The 21080-nt window shown below is 40.8% G+C and overlaps 1 protein-coding gene across 1 annotated transcript; it reads left to right on the plus strand.

Moving 5' to 3' along the window:
- The first annotated feature begins 11642 nt into the window (after window positions 1-11642).
- Window positions 11643-12116, plus strand: LOC130467301 (uncharacterized). Its single transcript, XM_056835774.1, has one exon. The coding sequence runs from the start codon at window positions 11643-11645 to the stop codon at window positions 12114-12116; it is 474 nt and encodes a 157-aa protein (XP_056691752.1).
- Window positions 12117-21080: the final 8964 nt, after the last annotated feature.

A 21080-nucleotide genomic window follows, 5' to 3' on the forward strand; every position in this document is an offset into this window, starting at 1 on the left:
TTTAAATTTTATGCTATTCGCTCATATAACTTGCACGCACAAAGCAATGGACGCTACGTGTTACCCTTAAGGGGTGTTGTATAGTGCGGGCATGTGACGACGAGCAAGGGAGCTCGTCGCCCATGCGGCACGAATGCAATAAGCAAGGCCATGGTGCACGAGCACAAGGCAGCAGCCCTGCCTTGCGTCGTGGGCTATGAGCAATGGACGAATGGGCATGGGCGAAGGCAAGGCACGGCAGTCGCGTGTGGGCAGCAAGCGAGCTGCGCCACAACGTGCACTGCCTCGCGCAAGCGCGCGCAGCCTCGCGCGCAGCGAGCGCAAGCTCGCGTGCCACGAGTGCTGCGCCCAGCGTTGATGCCTCGCGCAGCGAGCGCTGGCTCGCACAAAGCAAGCGCTGGCGAGCGCGCGCAGCGAGCGCTGGCTCGCATCAAGCGAGCGCTGGCGAGCGCGCGCAACGAGCGCTAGCTCGCGTGCATCGAGCGCTGGCGCGCGCGCAGCGAGCACAAGCTCGCGTGGATCCTTGCGAAGGATAGCAGCAGCAGCTATGCGACGCAGCGCATGGGCTGCGCGCACATGGCCAGCGATGGATGTGTGCGTGTGGCCCATGGGCGTGCGATGCGTGAGGTGTTTGCGTTGCGATTAGATCGTTTTGAAATTTTAATTTGAAATTTTCAGTTTACGTAATTTTAATTAATTTTAAAATTAATAATTTAAATTATTTTCTTGGATTTTAATTTTGAATATTGTAATTATAATAAATTTTATTTATTCTAATTATTTTACTAAAATTAAAATCATGAATTAATTTAAATACGACCGAAATTAAATTAAACTTTTTGGATTCAATTATAAATTTATATGAGCTTTAAATTTTAATTAAATTTGTATGTTTCCGGTTAGACTAGAAATACATTTTTATGTTTAAAATTAGTAAAGCATATGAATTTATTGGTTTAAGTGGGAGCGCTTTTAGTCATAAACTCTTGATTAGGTCTACAAATCCTTAAGGTTAAAACAACTTGATTAGAATTAATAAGGACTGAATAATTGGTAGATTATTGGTGCCCTTGATTAATTGCTGCAAATGTTTACGTGATGCATAATGTGTTTTACTAACCAGCTATGTGGGCCATTCATGATAATGAATGGGTGAATGGTATATATTGTATATGTACTGTTTTGCAGGTTATGAAGTGACTAGTATGGCCCAAATAGGATAGAAAATATGGTCTACGTACCATTAATTTGAATGTAATTGGTCTAAAGTACCAAAGTTGTTTTTCAATTCAAATATGGTCTGCGTACCATCAAATAGTTGTAATTAGTTTTAATTATAGCTTATCCTATTTGAAGAAAATGGTGCCTCCCATGGAGATTTTCAAGACGGACTTTGAAGTTAAAGCTTCAAGATGAAGTCGGGCCATACTAGATCACATTTATCTTATGCATGTTTTAAGTTATTTATTGCTTTTAAATATGTCTTAAAATGCATGAGATCAAAAGCTTGATTATGTTGCATGATTAAGGATTTTAGTTCACTTAAAATCTAACCAACATAGTAAGAGCCTTAAGTTCCAAACTTAAAAAAATTGAGTTAAAAGGTGCCATGCCAAAATATACACTTGCTTGGATATCCTTTACATCAATCTAGTAATAGTTTTCGCTCAGCGAGGTGTTACTTATTGGTCCTAAAGGGGCAAGGTACACAAATAATTGTGAGTACATGTTAGTTTTGGTGAAACTCAACGATATAAGTAAGGAGTCCTTTTATGTCGTGGCAAAATCGATAGGTTTACCTAATAAGTTCTTAGACGTACCTATCAACCAAGAATAGTTTCTAGACTATTAGCAAAAGGCTTTTGCTTACCTAAGGTGTTTTAGGATTAAGTCGACAAACTGTGCTTAGTTCTTCAATGATTTTAGGATCTTGGAATCATTTTATTCACACCTGCCGGAACACATAACTTGAATAAAATGCTTAATAAACATTGAATTATGCATGTATGCTAGAATTTAAGTTTATTAAAGAGAAACTGTGAATGGTATTTATTTGTTTATTCTTTTCAATTGTAGTTTTAAATATGGCAAACAACAATTCATTCAACATTCGATCAATTCTCGAAAAGGAGAAGTTGAACGGGAAAAACTTCCTTGACTGGCAAAGGAACTTGCAAATAGTTCTTATGCAGGAAGAAAAGGAGTATGTCCTAGAAGAGGCGATGCCCGAAGCCGCAGGCGACGGGGTCACTCAGGCAGCACTCAATCGTTGGATTGATGCCAACAAGGATGTGAAATGTCTAATGCTCGCCACCATGAGTGCGGATCTGCAGAAAACGTTCATCAACTCAGATGCTTTCACAATCATCAGTGAGTTGAAGAACATGTTCCAAGATCTGGCTCGAGTCGAAAGATTCGAGACTCATAGGCAAATTCTTGAGACCAAGCTTAAAAAAGGCGAGCCCGTAAGTCCACATGTTCTCAAAATGATTGGACTCATTGAGAATATGAGTCGGCTGGATCAGCAATTTTCTCAGGAAATGGCTATAGACACCATCCTCCATTCTCTTCATAGCGGGTATGATCAGTTCAAACTGAACTACAGTATGAATAGTCTGGACAAAACGCTCACTGAGCTTCACGGTATGCTGAAGACCACTGAAAAGACGCTCAAAAGTGATAAGCAGGATGTGCTTATGGTGCGTGGGAGCAAGTTCAAGAAATCTGGAAAGAAGAGGAATGCTAAGAAAGGTGGCAACAAGGCCAGCCCAACTAAGCAAACTGGCGCCAAATCTGTAAAGAGGAAGGTCAGTCAACCCACTTCTGAATCCGAATGCTTCTACTGCAAGAATAAGGGGCATTGGAAGAGAGATTGCTTGAAGCTAAAGGAAGATCAGAAGAACGGAATAGTCGTTCCATCTTCAGGTATTTTCGTTATAGACTGTATACTTGCTAATTCAACTTCTTGGGTATTAGATACAGGTTGTGGCTCACACTTATGTTCCAATCCACAAGGACTAAGAAGAAGTAGAAAGTTAAGCAAGGGTGAAGTCGACCTACGAGTGGGAAATGGAGCACGGATTGCTGCATTAGCTGAAGGAACTTACTATTTGTCGTTGCCCTCCGGGCTAGTTTTGGAACTGGAAGAATGTTTCTATGTTCCAAGTCTTACTAAAAACATCATTTCAGTTTCTTGCTTAGATGCTAAGGGATTTTCCTTTTTAATAAAAGACAATAGTTGTTCGTTTTATTTTAAAGAGATGTTTTATGGATCTGCTAGATTAGTCAATGGACTTTATTTATTAGATCACGACAAACAAGTATATAACATAAATACCAAAAGGGCCAAGAAGGATGATTCAGATCTCACCTATCTGTGGCATTGTCGATTAGGCCATATAAACTTGAAACGCTTAGAAAGACTTCAAAATGAAGGAATTCTAGAACCATTTGACTTAGAGGATTATGGTAAATGCGAATCATGTTTACTTGGCAAAATGACAAAGCAACCTTTCTCTAAAGTTGGAGAAAGAGCAAATGAACTATTGGGTTTAATCCATACAGATGTATGTGGACCAATGAGTACAAATGCTAGAGGTGGTTTCAGCTACTTTATCACTTTCATTGATGACTTCAGTAGATATGGTTATGTCTACCTAATGAAGCATAAGTCTGAATCCTTTGACAAATTCAAGGAATTTCAGAGTGAAGTAGAGAATCAATTAGGCAAGAAGATTAAGGCACTGCGGTCTGATAGAGGCGGTGAATATCTGAGCTATGAATTTGATGACCATCTGAAAGAATGTGGAATTCTATCAGAATTGACTCCTCCTGGAACACCACAATGGAACGGTGTGTCGGAACGGAGGAACAGAACCTTGCTAGACATGGTCAGGTCAATGATGGGTCAGGCCAAACTTCCATTAGAATTTTGGGGACATGCACTAAATACAGCTGCACTCACTATAAATAGAGCTCCGTCTAAAGCTGTCGAAAAGACTCCATATGAATTATGGTTTGGAAAGCCTCCAAATGTGTCTTTTCTGAAGATTTGGGGATGTGAAGTATACGTCAAACGATTGATTTCAGACAAACTTCATCCAAAATCTGACAAATGTATCCTTGTGGGCTATCCAAAGGAAACAAAGGGGTATTACTTCTACAATACATCTGAGAACAAGGTGTTTGTTGCTCGAGATGGTGTCTTTTTGGAGAAAGATCACATTTCCAAAATGACAAGTGGGAGAAAAGTAGACCTCGAAGAAATTCGAGTCGAACAACAAACTCTAGAGAATGCTCAAGATGACATTCAGGATGAAACTCAGAGATCTTTAGAAGAATCTGGTGAGAATCATGGTCAATCTAGAAATGTTACCCCGCGTAGATCGCAAAGATATAGATCTCAACCGGAAAGGTACTTAGGTATTTTGACGAACGAGAGCTATGACGTTCTATTACTTGAAAGTGATGAACCTGCAACTTACAAACAAGCTATGACGAGCCCTAGCTCCAAGCAATGGCAAGAAGCCATGCAATCTGAATTAGACTCCATGTCTGAAAACCAAGTATGGGATTTGGTCGATTTGCCAGATGGCTACCAAGCCATTGGAAGCAAATGGGTTTTCAAACTGAAAAAGGACAAAGATGGGAAACTTGAAGTTTTCAAAGCTAGATTGGTTGCAAAAGGTTACAGGCAAGTCCACGGTGTGGATTACGATGAAACCTTTTCACCAGTTGCAATGCTAAAGTCTATTCGGATAATGTTAGCAATCGCTGCATATTACGATTACGAAATATGGCAGATGGATGTCAAAACTGCTTTCTTAAACGGCGTTTTAACAGAAACTGTGTTTATGACACAGCCTGAAGGTTTTGAGGATCCAAAGAATGCTAAAAAGGTATGCAAGCTAAAGAAGTCAATCTACGGATTGAAGCAGGCATCCAGGAGCTGGAATATACGTTTTGATGAAGCAGTCAGTGACTTTGGTTTCATCAAGAACGCAGACGAATCTTGTGTATACAAGAAGGTCAGTGGGAGAAAAATTGCTTTCCTAGTATTATATGTCGACGACATATTACTTATCGGAAATGACATTCCTATGTTGAACTCTGACAAGATTTGGCTTGGGAAATGTTTTTCGATGAAAGATCTAGGAGAAGCACAGTACATATTGGGCATCAAGATTTACAGAGATAGATCTAAAAGGATGATTGGACTTAGTCAAAGCACTTATATCAATAAGGTGCTTGATAGGTTCAAGATGGCGGACTCCAAGCGAGGCTACCTACCCATGTCTCATGGAATGACTCTAAGCAAGAATCAGTGCCCAAAAACACTTGATGAGCGTAGACGAATGAATAGGATTCCATATGCATCATTGATTGGTTCAATAATGTATGCTATGATATGTACACGCCCGGATGTTGCGTACGCACTCAGTGCTACGAGCAGATACCAGTCAGCCCAGGAGAGGCGCATTGGACTGCTGCCAAGAATATTCTGAAGTACCTGAAAAGGCACAAAGATGACTTCCTGGTCTATGGTGGAGATGATGAATTAATTGTTAAAGGTTATACGGACGCAAGTTTCCAAACCGAAAAAGATGATTTCAGATCACAGTCTGGGTTTGTCTTCTGCCTCAACGGAGGAGCAGTAAGCTGGAAAAGTGCTAAGCAAAGCACCATTGCGGATTCTACAACTGAAGCGGAGTACATTGCTGCACATGAAGCAGCAAAGGAAGCTATATGGCTAAGGAAGTTCATAGGTGAACTTGTGTAGTCCCCTCCATTAAAGGACCAATAGCCCTGTATTGTGATAATAACGGAGCTATTGCACAGGCAAAGGAGCCTAGACACCACCAGAGAGTCAAGCATGTACTTCGTAGATTTCACCTTCTACGAGAGTTCGTTGAAAGAAAAGAAGTCGAGATAAGGAAAATTGAAACTGATGACAACATATCAGATCCATTGACTAAACCTCTGCCGCAGGCGAAGCACAACTTGCACACTGCAGCTATGGGAATCAAGCATATTGGAGAATGGCTTTGATGACCCTGTTTAATGTTTTAAAGTTTTAGAGTTTAAATCTTTGTAAAACATTATTGGTTAATCATTCACAATAAATGAAAAGAATTCATTTTTCCATTTAATTTGTGGTTTATTAAATGATGAGTCCCTTCAATTTGACAATATATTCAAGATAGACTGTCAGGACCAGTCCTGTGACTAAGAAATGTCTATCAAGTGAACTTGAATGTCAAAGGTTGAAAATGGTCCCTAGTCGGAGTTTTCTATAAAATTGGACGCATAGAAAACGTTAGACGATTAGAATGCAAGATGACTAGTAGTTTTGTTTCTTGAACTATGTGGACATGGCAATGTCATAATCATTTGCATAGATACTTACTTTGTGAAGAGTAGTATCGGACAAGACCTGTGAAACTTTACTGTAAGAGATGAAAATCTGTCATAAGTAAATTTCATTAAAATTATTAGACACTAAATCCTCAATACCTGAGTGATTTGAGATTACTTGTTTGAGAACTGGTTACTTTGACGTTGACCAACCGTCGCACCATAAAAGGAGGCTATAAAGGCAACGTTCAGGTAATCACCTATCAAACGAAGTCTAATCTCAAGATCGCAAGATTGGGATTGTCCTCCCATAAATCGGGATGAGATGCTTAAAAGTTGTACAAGGCCACTCGGAGAGCTAGAAACTATGAAATACATGGCCGTGCTCGGATGAATCATAGGCTATGATTATCTGTTTATTTGATCAGTTGAACTCTGAAACCGAGAAACACCCCTGGACATAATAAGGATGACAACTCTTACCTTATGTTCAAGAGCAAGCATCAAGCGACAAAGGAATTAGGAAATGCACACTTGTCCCTAAGGACAAGTGGGAGACTGAAGGAAATAATGCCCTTGGTCCAAGTATGCATTCAATGTTAAGTCTAATAAATGCGGTTCAGTATTAATTAACAAGTTAATAATTCAGTGAGATCAAGTGAGCTGAATGCCTAGCTAGAGGCCGCTTCAGTTCAAGTGGAATTAATGATATTAATCCACAGCTTACTCTTGACTGAACCCGTAGGGTCACACAAATAGTACGTAAACGGATCAAGTATTTAATGGCATTAAATACTCCATCTATGGATATTCGGAATCGACGGATCTTGGTTTCAGTGGGAGCTGAGATCGTCACAGGCAAGAAAAGAATACTCCGGAAACGATGATATTGCCCGAAACGGAAATATGGATCGTATCGGAAATATAAATATTATCCAAGACGTAGATGTTGCCGGAAACGGAAACATGGTACGTATCGGAAAATATTATCGGAAATGAAAATATTATCGGACAAGGCTGCGACAGTGGGCCTTGCGCTGTGCGCTCGGCGTGGGCCGCAAGGCCTGCGTGCGGGCGTACGGTGCTTGTGCGCCACTCGTGTGTGTTACTCGGAATCCTAAGGCTACCGGGATTCGTAATATGATTAAATCTAATCCTAATAGATAAACTTTGTTTAATTAGAATCCTAGTAGGGTTATAATTAAATAGATTTGTATTCTAATAGGATTATAATTCCTTTCCATAAACTCTATAAATAAGTGCCTAGGGTCACTTATTTAAAAGTGAGTTTTCAAGTATTAAAAGTGAGTTTTTGAGAGAAAAATTCAGTCACACATCTTGCCTAAAAGTGCCGAAAATTAATAGTACCTTAAGGGCGATTCTAGTTGGTCAATCTTAAGGCGGATCCGGACGTGCTGTGGACTATCTACGGAGGGACGACACTTGGAGTCCTAAAGACTTGTTCTTGTTCGGTTCGGGCGCAGCTAGGGAAGGCACGCAACAAAGAGTATGCATCTAAACTATGCTAAATGATTATGTGTAAATAATATGTATTCCTGGCTTAATGGTTGTTTCCGCATGATTTATGAATTGTCATATGTATCATAACCTAACAAATATACCAACCGGATATTCACCTGTTAGGTTATGATACATATGACAATTCATAAATCATGCGGAAAAACCATAAAGCCAGGAAAGCATATTATTTACACATAATCATTTAGCATAGAATAGATGCATACATGTCGTAGCGTGCCTTCCCTAGCTGCGCCCGAACCGAACAAGAACAAGTCTTTAGGACTCCAAATGTCGTCCCTCCGTAGATAGTCCACAGTACGTCCGGATCCGCCTCAAGTTAGACCAACTAGAATCGCCCTTAAGGTGCTTAGGAATTTCGGTTATTATTGCAAGTGTATGGCTGATTTTATTTCAAAAACTTACCCTTTGAATACTTCAATCGTGTCCATAAATTGTGACCCTAGGCACCTATTTATAGGAGTATGGAAAAGGAATTGTAATCCTACTAGGATGTGGATTTGCTAATTAGAACTTTATTAGGACTCTAAATAACAAAGCAAATCTAATAGGATTAGGATTTTAATCTTTGCTGAAATGTATTTTCATATTCCATTTAATCTTGGTTTAGTATTAAATGATGAGTCCCTTCGATTTGACAAAATATTCAAGATAGACTGTCAGGACCAGTCATGTGACTAAGAAATGTCTATCAAGTGAAAATTGAATTACCACGAGCCCAAGTGTGTGAGGATCCCGCAAATTCAACCTCTAGCAACTGCATTTCTTCGACCCACTCATTGAATTTAGCCGTACGTCGAGTCGTTTCAGCACATGAAGAGCTACGTTCCCATGAAAATCGAGTTTCATTGTAATCTCCTGCTATCAACCATGGCTTGTTGTGAGTGGTTGCGAATTTCTCTAATTCCGCCCATAAATCTTTGCTTTATATAGGTTCCGGGCTCGCATAAATGGCAGTGAAGTACCATGGTTGGCCACCAATTCTCTTGATATCCATTGTGATATGTTGATTGTGTTTCAAGATTGGTTCAACTGACACAGATTCCGGTTTCCAGTAAACCCATATACCCCCACTAAATCCTTGGGCATCGACTCGAGTGTGTCCCCTATACCCAAGTGTAGTAGCAATGTGACTTGCTTGATCACCACCCATATGTGTTTCTACTAAGTTCAGAACATCAGGCTTGTGAGTTCGAACTAATTCCCTGAGAGATAGGATAAAATTGCGGCTTCCCGCGCCTTGCACATTCCACACCATACAGGAAATAGGTGAAGAATCAGTATCCAAGTTTGGTAGTCTGTCATTCATGGAAACAGGTATGGAAGGGAGGGTAGTCATGTAGGCTTGACTTAAAAAGTGTAAGGCTTGCTTAATCTCGTTGGGGAGTAGCATGGTCACTACTAACTCCTGTGGCTCCGGGTCCTGTTCGATCCAAGTCTCCATCCTTACCTCGAGTATATGGGTCAGGTGGGTCGCCACTACCAGATATGGGTCTTCCATTGGTTGTCCACACACATGGTTTTCTCTAGGGGGACTGTCAAGATGATGGGGTTCGGTGTCTGGTGTTGAGTTGGCTGTAACATTCTGGTGGCCTGTGGAGAACTTCTGCAGACTGTCAAGGCTTTTAGGGGGGCGAGCTGTGTTTGCTTTGAATGGTTGTATCGAGTAGGTTTTCCTTGTCAAGGCCAATGTTGGTTATTTTGTGCGATTTGGTAAGGATCCTTACTGGAATATTAGAGTCTCGGCCCGTCAATGCCTCTTGATTGATTCTGGTAAGATTGTTTCTTGATTCCTGGTAGATTCGGTTGCTGAAGTTGGGAGTAGTAGGATTCTGTTTCTTAAAATTCTGCAAGCTAAAATTGAAAATTGGAGGAATTCTAGCATAATTAGGACCTTCTTGTGAGCTGTTTCCTAATTCCACCGTGGGGAAAGGATTTGGTTCCATGCTCCCATTATTTTCGGTCCCAGTGTCAATCTTATCTTTAATTAAGGAATTTTCCTTATCTTGGTTTCAAAAGAGATCTTGACTACCAGAATTAAAATCTTCCAAGGCTGAAAATCTTGACCCAGTTGCTTTATTCCCTCCTTGATTTGCGGGTGGGTTCTTGATAGGCTAAAGTCGTATCACCTAATAAAAAATAACCTAAGTTCACTAGGGTAGCAAGGGAAGTCAGGATCGAATCCACAGGGAAACAGGCATTCTTTCTACTATCAATTAATTAATCTAGACTATTGGGAAGAAGAGTTGGTTGGTGATTTGTATGCTAAGTTTACGAACGATAATTAAACTAATATGAATCAATATATTAAGGAATCTAGGGCATAGGTTCACCAACAAATAACAATCCAGGACAATGAACAATCACGATAATCAACAAAGTAATTAATTAGACTAGCATGCTCTCTCGAATCGATACTAATCATAGACTTAGAATTAACGGGCTCTCGCTACGTATTAACTCTAATTCCACCTATTGACACAAGCCTAAACATCAAATTGCATCTCTCGAATCTTAATTTGGTGTTGCATAACTACCACAATTAAACCTGCGCAAATCTAATTGTATAGTGAAATAAACCAATCAATAGGAATTAATTACAATGCCAACAATCACAATTATTCAATATCCCTTCATAATAATCATGGATCCCCAACCCCTAGAAATTAGACTACTCAAGCATATTAACAATAAACAAATCAATTAGCAAGATTGAAAACATAATTAAAAGTAATTAATAAAGCAAAATAGAAAGCAATACCTAAATGTAGAACAAAAGGATGAACTAAAAATTGGAGCTTTGATTGAAAATAAAAATAAGTGCTTGGAACAAATTTGAGTGAAAACTAGATTAAGAGAAAATAAACTAAGGGTCTAATACTAGAAAATAATATGCCACTAAAAATAAAAGGGGCTAGTATTTATAGTTTGCCCAAAATATAGCCCGAAACCGGAAATAAAAACTCGCGAAAAAGAAGCAGGTCTTCTCGATAGTCGGCCTGATCGGGTGAAATTCCGCCCGATCGGGCGGTTGCGAAATGCCCAGAACAGCGCCCAGAATGACCGCCCGATCCGGATCGGGCGAAGCCCGCCCGATCGGGCGCTTGTCGAAACTGCACGATCCTCTATCTTCAAAACGCCATATCTCCTTCGTTATTCGTTGGAATTAGGCGAGTGACCACTTGTTGGAAAGCTATTGAAGTCTAGAGTCCATCCCGATTAGAATTATCTCATTTGGAGTTGTAGAAGTTGAGTTATTATTAAAATAGTGGACTATAGTCATTTTTCTACTTCTTTCGTTATTCGCTTTGCTTCAAAACTCTTCCAACTTAATTTTTGTGCTCTCGAAAGTACATAATATCTTGTATTGATTCAAATGAGTAGGAAATGCCCAAAAATATGCTAATTCCTACAATGATGAACCTGAAACTACAAACATACTACAAGGAGCACATTAGTACTAAAAATCGCTCCGAAGAGCTCATTTGAGATCAAAAAGTACTAAGGGACGGGGGTAAAAACACTATAAAATATGAACATATCAAACTCCCCCAAGCTAGATCTTTGCTTGTCCCTAAGCAAAGAAATCATCGGTGAAACATAAATCAACTTCACCCCAAACACATCTTAAAACAATGGATACGATTCAAAGTAAAATTCAACAAGCATGCATCAATGCCAACCAATCAAATCCATTCGACCAAAAATCCTCCCTAACAATCTGCCAACCAATCAAATCCATTGCTGCTATGGGAAAACATGTATGGTTGATTACCAAAAAAAAGGAGAATATCTGGGTTCAGTGGATCCACTCAGTTTACTTGAAAGGCAAACCTTGGTGGGATTATTCCCCTAAGAATGATGATAGCTGGTATTGGAGGGACATTTGCCAAATCAAAGAGATGATGAAACAGCACATTACTGAGAACCAGTTGATGGCTATCAGTAAGTACTCTATTAAGAAAGTTTATTTGAAACTGATGGGTTCTGCTCCAGTCCAATACTGGACTAATGCTGTATGGGGGAGACTAGGTCATCCAAAACATAGATTTATCATATGGCTTGCTTTGCTTGGTAGGCTGAACACCAAAGATAGGCTACTGAAGATTGGTGTTACAACTGACAACACATGTTTGTTGTGTGGCATTGCAGTGGAGGATCATAGGCACCTTTTCAGTGGTTGCCCCTTCAGTGTGAGATGTTGGCAGCAGATTGGCTCTTAGTTGGGCATTAGATGTTCCAGGAATTTACCTGAACTAGTCAACTGGCTGCATAAAAGATCAGTTACTATGTTCAGGAAAGAAGTCATGTATGCTACTGTCATGTGCACAGTTTATCATATATGGAGGGAAAGAAATAATGCTTTGTGGAATGGCAAAGTCTGCAGAGTTGATAAGGTTTGTAGTAACATAAAGCATCATGTACAGTATAGAGTTTCAGCAATTTTGCCTAGAAACATTAGTCATAGAGATCATACTTGGTATACTTCCCTTGTTGAGGGATAATTGGCTGGTTTTGGCCTTGCTTTGGCATTGTTTGGGCCTGTTTCGTTTCTCTTCAGTGGGCCTATCCACTTGAAGTATAGGATGTAAAGTGTTTGTTGATATATATATACCACTCTACTTGCTTAGCAAAAAAAAAATCGTCACTATGAGGGGGTCGAAAAAGCACGAGGCTAATGCGTGACCTCGTCCCTCGTGGGTGTGACGCTTCTTTTTGTCAAATCAAGTGTAATTGGATTTCCTGTGAGTTTACACCCAATTGACTAGTAATATAGGAGTCGCCATTCAGTTTTTAACGACAATGAGAAAAACTGACAAAACCCGGTTATCGTGACATAAAGGGAGTGCAATTATGTTTGACCACGACGGCCATAGGTTCCCTTGTGATCCCTGGTGTGGGGAACGCTCAACGTACACCCGCAGGGTAGAGATTGAGGGTTCTGGGGACTATAACTCCCGAGAGGAGTACTCGCTCTTCGATAACTCCAGAGGCAGGATATCCTTACTAGCTCAGCATAAATAATTGAAGGGACATGCGTTAACTATTAAACTAATCTAAATTGATTTTAGCAATATGCAACACATAACACTAGATCGATCGTGATTATATTGTTTAGATTGATTTAAGGGACCTAGCATGATAGTTCAATTGTCCCAAATATTATCTCTATTAGGCGTGATAGAACAATCATATTTAATAGTTTAACAGTTTTATAAAAGGGCGAGGAAAGCGATTAAATCATGCGAAGGGACACTTTATGACGCACCCTTGAGAGGTGCGTCATGGTTCTCAGAAAACTAACCACTTTGGCTTTGTTATTTCTCCTTTTATTTAACGAATCTCAAGTTTCCGGGCTTAATTCTTCAGCTACAAGGGACAGGATACGTTCTGTTCAATTTTTGGATCGATTGCGACAGAACGCGGGATCAATTTCGCAGCGTGAGGCTTAGGCTTAGGGGTTGGAGTCAATACTCAGAATATGAATTGTGTGTGTGTCCCTTCACGTCAATTACGAGGCTGTATTTATAGGGAAGAGTTTGTGGAAAGATAGATTTTAAGATACTAATCCAAAAAGAATCAGGAGATAAAACGGCCCCAGGCATTTTCGGCGACCAGGGCTGGGCGTTAAAGATTTCGGCGCCCAGCTCTGGGCGTTGAAAATGGGATTTAGCTGCACTTTCGGCGCCCAGGGCTGGGCGTCAAAGATTTCGGCGCCCAGCTCTGGGCGTTGACAATGTGATCTGGCTGTTTTCCTTGTCAGATTTGGACTCTTAGAACGCGGAGCCTTTTGAGACTTATTCGAGTCTTTTATTGCGTATTAACTTTACGACGGAATGTGTCTGGGCCCGTTACGAACTATAGGCTCGTTAGGATTTTAATTAACACGTAACTCTTATTTTCGAATTATACAAGGAATAGAATTCCTTTGTAAATTCTATCTCTTTTAGGATTTATGTTGGAGTGCAACACCTATTTTTGACAGGTTTCTATCTTTTATGTCTTGCCACTTTTAGCAACTACCCTTTACGGCAATTACTATTCTTAGCAGGTTTCTATAAATAGCATGTTCGGCTGAAATGAAAAGGGTGATCGAGATTCGTTATTTTATAGGAGATGCGTTGCCAAGTGGAGATTTATGTTCTCATCATCGAACCTTCCCTTTCGGGAATGGGGACAAAAGTAGGCGTCTACAGTTAGCCCCCACTTTGACTGAGTCTCGAGATGAGACGATGGTCAAAGTATTAGACGGAGTGCGTCACACAAGCCATGGTGTATGTGACCTGTTTTGCGAGGGTCTCGCGAGCCCCCGAGTGATAACATTTGACTTAAGGGTCATCACTTGAAGTGTCGACATATCCCTCACGTGTCATTGGGATTTGTCAACTGGTAGTATAGAAACTCCCTCACTTTGTCATTGGAAGTATCTAAAGATGTGTAGAAACTCCCTCATTTTGTCATTGGAAGTAGCTACAAATGTTTTTAAAATAAAAGCTATAAAGTGTAATTGGGCCTGGCCAAGCCCAATCACGAGGTACAAATATTTTTAAAGATTCTCATTTTCAGGGTTAGCTAAACGAGAAAAACCCCCTTGTTTTTATGGGACGTAAAACGAAGGAAAATCCAGCACATCGTTCTTTTTTGGAAAAACGGAAAACCAATCCTTTAATTTTTGGAAAAAGGGAAAACCGGTAAAAGTTATCGTTGTAGCGACTAAGGACCTGCGCGGTTAGTGGCGCAGACCCCACCGGCTGAAGATGACGAGCCTGTCCGTTGAGGGTGGACGCCCCGTCCGATAGAAGTGGACGAATCTGTTTATTATTTTTTGAAAATAAGGACCTACGCGGTTTGTGACATAGACCCCGCCGGCTGAAGATGGCGAGCCTGTCCGCTGAGGGTGGACACCCCTTCCGATAGTAGTGGACAAATCTATTTTGAAATTTGTTTGTTGTTTTTTTTTGAAAATAAGGACAGACGCGGTTTGTGACGTAGACCCCGCCGGCTGAAGATGGCGAGCCTATTTTTTGTTTTGAATTTTTTTTTGAAAACTGAGGACCTGCGCGGCTAGTGACGCAGACCCCGCCCGCTGAAGGTGGGCGAGCCCTATCCGCTGAGGGTGGACGTCCCTGAATTCATTTTTTCGATTTGGAACTCGCGTGGTTCGTGACGCGATCTTGCCCGCTGAAGATGGGCAAGTTCTTATTTCTTTTGTTCATCGTGATTTCTTTTGAGAATTTCTTTTCTCATTCATTCTCGCAGGAGCGAATTCTTTCGAGGGATGCTCGGACTTAGTTGCAACCTGAATGTGGGTTGACAACGGGCTTAGACAGTCCTTTGTCTTGTGGTCATCTTCTTTTGTGGTTTTGAGCTAGTCTTTACGGCTCGATTTTGCCACCACTTGGTCTTTGATCAGAGGACCATGTACAAGTATCAACGGCGACCTTTGCTTTGAGGTCGAAGTTCGGTTTTTTTTCCTTTTGAGATTATCCAAACACGGGACTGTGTATAGCGTAGTCTGGGAATATTGTTTTAACTTTGCATAATATATATTTTCTTTCGAGCCCCCAAGCACTCGTACTTGATGGTCATTTCTTATCAAAGAGGTTCCTTGGGGATACGCATTTTGTAATGTCCTTGATCGTGTTTGGGATTGTGCTCGTAAGTGCGAGCGATCTTTGTAGTGGTGTGCTACCCTTAACAAAGCCGTGAGGTACGACTTTCAGTATAGAAATCGGTAATTTTTGAGTCAAATGGATACGGCAGGGCCCTATAGAAGTCAGAGTTGTTTTTGGGCCTGGGATTATTTTCGGCGCCCGAGCCTGGGCGTTAAAGATTTCGGTGCCCAGCTCTGGGCGCTGAAAATGACTTCTAGGCAAGTTTCACAGTTGGCCTCTTGTTTGTTCGTTCTTTTACTTCACTTGGAAATTCTACGTACTCACTTCTCTTTTGTTTTTTTCTTTATTTTTGGAACGTAGAATTAGAGATCATAATGAGTTGAGTGATCGTGATGATTTCTCGAGAAGCCGTAGCCGATTGGTGGACCACGGTGTTTGTCGCTTTGGGGCGATTATTTAAAGGAACTGTCGCTCTTAAGGTGTACAGTTATTGCAATAATTGGGCGAGTCTATATGGCCCGAGGAACATACCTTGAGGCGTAAGACTTTGATCGCTCTTGTATATATTTTTTCCTTTTGAACGCGTTCGTGAATGTTTGATACTTAAAATGATGTATGTGCGAACGAGCGTTCATAGAATGGCCGTTGCGTGCGGTCCATTAATCAGTTTGCTTGAATCATTTTTTTTTTTCGAGCAATGACTGATTTTGAATAGTTTGCTTAGAAGCTTAATAGGGTTCAGGCCCATTCATGAAGTGGGCTCAAGCATCGTGCCCTTTCGATCGTTCAAACATTTGCTTCGGGAATTTTTTATTTTACTATGGTCGTTTCGTAGCTTGGAGCCCCCAAGTATGCATGTTGGGATGCTTTCTTTTAGCGTACGATTTTTGTAGGTTCTTTCGAGAAAGATGCCTTGGGGTCCCGCTCGTGTAGGTGCGAGCTATCCCTTCCGTGGTAGGTAATATTTTGCTACCTTTAATCCTTAATGTAGAAGTCGTGTGGCTTGCATTTTGAATTTTGGGCGATAATTAGTCTTTGCCTCTTTTACACATGCTCTTTGGTCGTGCCCGCATTAGTGCAATATGCCTTACTCTTTTTTTAGACTTGTACCGTGGGATGGTTGAACTTATGGTGCGACGTAGGCTTGTGTGGCCTAACCGCGTGTCTTAGAACATTCCTCCAGGTGTTGGGATATCATTATTATTTTTTGCATTTGAGTACTTCATCACACCTCGTTCAAGGGTAGCACCTTCTGCATGGGTGTGTGTGAGGGGGTCGAAAAAGCACGAGGCTAATGCGTGTCCTCGTCCCTCGTGGGTGTGACGCTTCTTTTTGTCAAACCAAGTGTAATTGGATTTCCTGTGAGTTTACACCCAATTGACTAGTAATATAGGAGTCGCCATTCAGTTTTTAACGACAATGAGAATAACTGACAAAACCAGGTTATCGTGACTTGAAGGGAGTGCAATTAAGTTTGACCACGACGGCCGTAGGTTCCCTTGTGATCCCTGGTGTGGGGATCTCTCAACGTACACCCGCAGGGTAGAGATTGAGGGTTCGGGGGACTGTAACTACCGAGAGGAGTACTCGCTAGTCGATAACTCCAGAGGCAGGATATCCTTACTAGCTCAGCATAAATAATTGAAGGGACATGCGTTAACTATTAAACTAATCTGAATTAATTTTAGACATATGCAACATATAGTACTAGATCGATCGCGATTATCTGATTTAGATTGTATTAAGGGACCTAGCATGATAATCCAATTTTCCCAAAAATATTATCTTTGTTAGGCGTGATAGAACAATCAGATGTAATTAGTTTAACAGTTCATAAGAAGGGCGAGGAAAGCGATTAAATCATGGAAAAGGGACACATTACGACGCACCCTTGAGAGGTGCGTCACGGTTCTCAGAAAACTAACCACTTTGACTTTGCTATTTCTCCTTTTATTTAACGAATCTCAAGATATGGGACAAGATACGTTCTGTTCGATTTATGGATCGATTGCGACAGAACGCGTGATCATTTTCGCAACGTGAGGCTTAGGCTTAAGGGTTGGAGTCAATACTCAGAATAATAATTGTGTGTTGTCCTCTTCACGTCGGCTTTAGGGGTCTATTTATAGGAAAGAGTGGCGTAGAGAGATAGATTTTCAGGAATTTGAATACGAAACGGATTAGGAAAAGAATCCGTCCCAGGTATTTTCGGCGCCCAGCTCTGGGCGTCAAAGATTTCGGCGCCCAGGGCTGGGCGTTGAAAATAGGGTATGGCAGAATTCTTTGTCAGATTGGACTCTAGAGTACGGAGTCCATTAAGAGACTTAATCCGAATGCGTCTGGGCCCTTTACGAACTCTAGGTTCGTTATGAGTTTAATTAATACGTTAACTCTTTTACTGAACTGCGATAGGAATAGAATTCCTTTTACAATTTCTATCTCTTTTAGGATTTATGTTGGAGTGCAACACCTAATTCTGACAGGTTTCTATCTTTTATGACTTTCCACTTTTAACGAATACCCATTACGGCAGTTACTATTTTTAGCAGGTTTCCATAAATAGTAGGTTTTGGGTGAAATGAAATGGGTGATTGAGATTCGTTATTTTATAGGAGATGCGTTGCCAAGTGGAGATTTATGTTTTCATCATCGAACCTTCCCTTTCGGGAATGGGGACAAAAGTAGGTGTCTACAGAGTGCACGGCTTATTACTTCGTTCGATGCGAGGATTTATAGATGTTTCTTTCTTGGTTTTATATCTGGGAAAAATTTGGCAAGCAGAGGGATTCAACGCCCAGGCTGGGGCGTTAAAGATATCGGCGCCCAGCTCTAGGCGTTGAAAATGCTTTCTGGGCAGAATTTGACAGTTTTTATCCTTGATTTTTCTTTCGCTTTTGCTTTGGAACGACGTAGACTATGTAACGGGAGCTTATAGGGCGAGCGTTATGTGCAGTAGTTTGATCGGAGTTTTGGTGACTCGCGATTTTCAGTTACCCTTGTCAGTGGGGTGACTTTACATATTGTAAGTAGTGCTTTAGAATTTGGGAGGGTTTGTAGTCATTCTAAGGTTCGTTTTACGCGATTAAACCTTAGGATTGTGCCCCTATGACATATGTATAGCATTAGCGTCGAGAATTTGCGATAAAATCGTCATTTCCAGCATTTTTAGAGTGTTTTTCTCAAGCCCCCAATTGTAGCTACGGGATTGGCTTGGTGCTATAATGCTTGGCATACGTTTTTATGCATTCATGGTGACATGGATCATGAATAGTTTGAACCAGACTCGTTTAGTGCGAGGTACGTTCGAGTAGTGATTTGCTACTTCTCTTGTAAACGTCGTATTGTGCGACATTGCCATGGTCAAGGTAGTCACATGTTGAAGTATGCTTTGACCAAAAGCTAGGTGCCTTTCTTTACCCATAATTATATGTAGAAATCTTTTTTGACTCACTTGCAACATCGAGATAAACGCATACTTAGATTAAACCAACGACACTTTATTATGTTCGAAGAAGTCTTTGAAAATTATTTGAAATCCGAGTCCTACTGTGTACAATCCGAGGTGTCCTAAGTAAGTTGACTTATAGAAGGGTTCGTACAGGATTACATGAATGAATCAAAATACTGTTACGATTTTTGGAATGCTGTCTAAGGATTTGCTGGAAGCCAGGGTGCAGGCGTCAAGATATTACTTGTGCCCGTGTGGCACATGCTTTAGGCTTTTAGGGCCATCTTTTCCAGAATTGCGGGAATATAAACCGTTTTCAAATTGACTTAGATTTACTTGGTGTATGTCTCTATAAAAGGTCAAGGTATACTTAGTTCTTTCCCTAGCTCTTTCATTTCAATTTTTAGCCCCCAGCTGCTATTCATGTCTTCCCGTTAATGATGCTTTCAGATTTCGATTTTAGATGCCCGTGTCATATTCTGAGTAGGGTGAGCCTTGGTTAAGTGCCAAGTCCTATTGATAATGTCTGATTTTTTCAAAGGGGATTCACAAGCATTTGAATTACCATGAACGAGTGCCTTGAGTTCGAAGGAACGATGGGGCGATGCCGTAGACCAATCCTCTTTATTGCAAGCTTACTGCCTTTACTACTTGTTGGCGATTATGACTGTGTCTAGTGGTGAAAGAAGGTCTTTAAGTGAGTTATTTTGCTTTTAGGGAGGGTCAAGTCGAGTACTTTTTAGAGGTCATGGACGCTCGCGCTAGCCCCCATTCAATTGAGGCAAAGCGATCTTTTTGAGTATTGGCTGAGTTCCTAGGAGTGTGAGTGCTCCTTCTGGCAAGGGTACGTTCCCCTATTATTTTTCGATGTGTGCTTAGTTTGGCATCTTGATGACTTGGACTCTTCCTTTGATTTAAATTTTTCTTTCGACTTGGATTGCAAGTATTTAAATTTCGATAAGGGACTTTATTTTTTATTCTTGTTATTCTATAGGCTTTAATATTTTTGCAAATTGGTTGGACCGAATCATGGATTGCCTACGTATCCGCTTTAAATAGATTTAATTTGGAATCAGGTCTTGCGTAGTTCTTAGCCAGAAAATGGTTTCTTAGAATGCCGATTTTAAACAAGTACGTTCGAGTGGAACCGTAATGTTCGAAATAAGTGTACGAAAATTTTGGAGCGCGTATATTTCGCGTATCTTATACGATCTTCTACCCCCCAAGTGTTCGTTATTTTTCCGCTAGTATATAGGAAAATACACGAACACTTTTAGGAATTGGGAGTTGAAAGCAAGAACGGCGCCCAGGGCTGGGCGCTATTATTTTCGGCGCCCAGGTCTGGGCGTTGAAAGCGTGTTCTGGGCTGCCCTTTTTTTGCTGCTCCTTTTCGTTTTGTGCCAAATATTTGCGAATCTTTTTTGTGCGCTAAATGCTTCTTTTTTTTGTGCGCTTTGCAAAGTTTTTTTTTTTATTATTTAATTTTTTACGTTAAGCGTAGAACGTACTTTTCATTTGTTTTTTTTTATTCGTGACTCAAGACGGCTTGAAAGACGGGTCGAATGAGATAGGATAATTTGTATAGGTATTAGTCAAGCATGAGGATCACATCTGCTAGGACTCACGATTCGCAGCCTCAAGCTAGTGTCATGAGTTTACATCAACCAAGGCCAATGAGTAGCATGGGGACGGCTCAAGGGTATATCAACAGGATGTATCCACACAAGTGATATGGTCATTATGCTAATGGTGGTACAAGAGAAGGTTTGGGCTTTGGAAATAATGGGTATGATGCACGTGTCAATGGTCGTACGTGGTTTGCAGTTGACAACAAGTCCAGGAACAAGAGTCGAGGTAATGGTTTCTTGGGTTATGGCAATGAGAACATGGATGAGCTGAACAAGGGCCCCAGAGCGAAGGCGTCTAAGAACATAAGGATTGGAAAGGGTAGAGATCGTAGACATCGTAGAACTTTATGTAGTTTTTGTGGCATGATTTAGATTGGTTGACTCAATTCTTTTCCTTCGTTTACTTGGCTAAATTTCGCACTTTGGGAGGTACGGGATAAGTATTCCATGGCTCGCTTTTTTTCGCTCTCCCTTTTCTTTTTCTCTTTTTTCTCT

This window comes from Spinacia oleracea, chromosome 2 (genome assembly GCF_020520425.1).
Source record: "Spinacia oleracea cultivar Varoflay chromosome 2, BTI_SOV_V1, whole genome shotgun sequence".
Classification (NCBI taxonomy): domain Eukaryota; kingdom Viridiplantae; phylum Streptophyta; class Magnoliopsida; order Caryophyllales; family Amaranthaceae; genus Spinacia; species Spinacia oleracea.

Coding starts and splice junctions, on each gene's coding strand:
- LOC130467301 (XM_056835774.1), top strand. CDS start 11,643: ATGGGAAAACATGTATGGTTGATTACCAAAAAAAAGGAGAATATCTGG.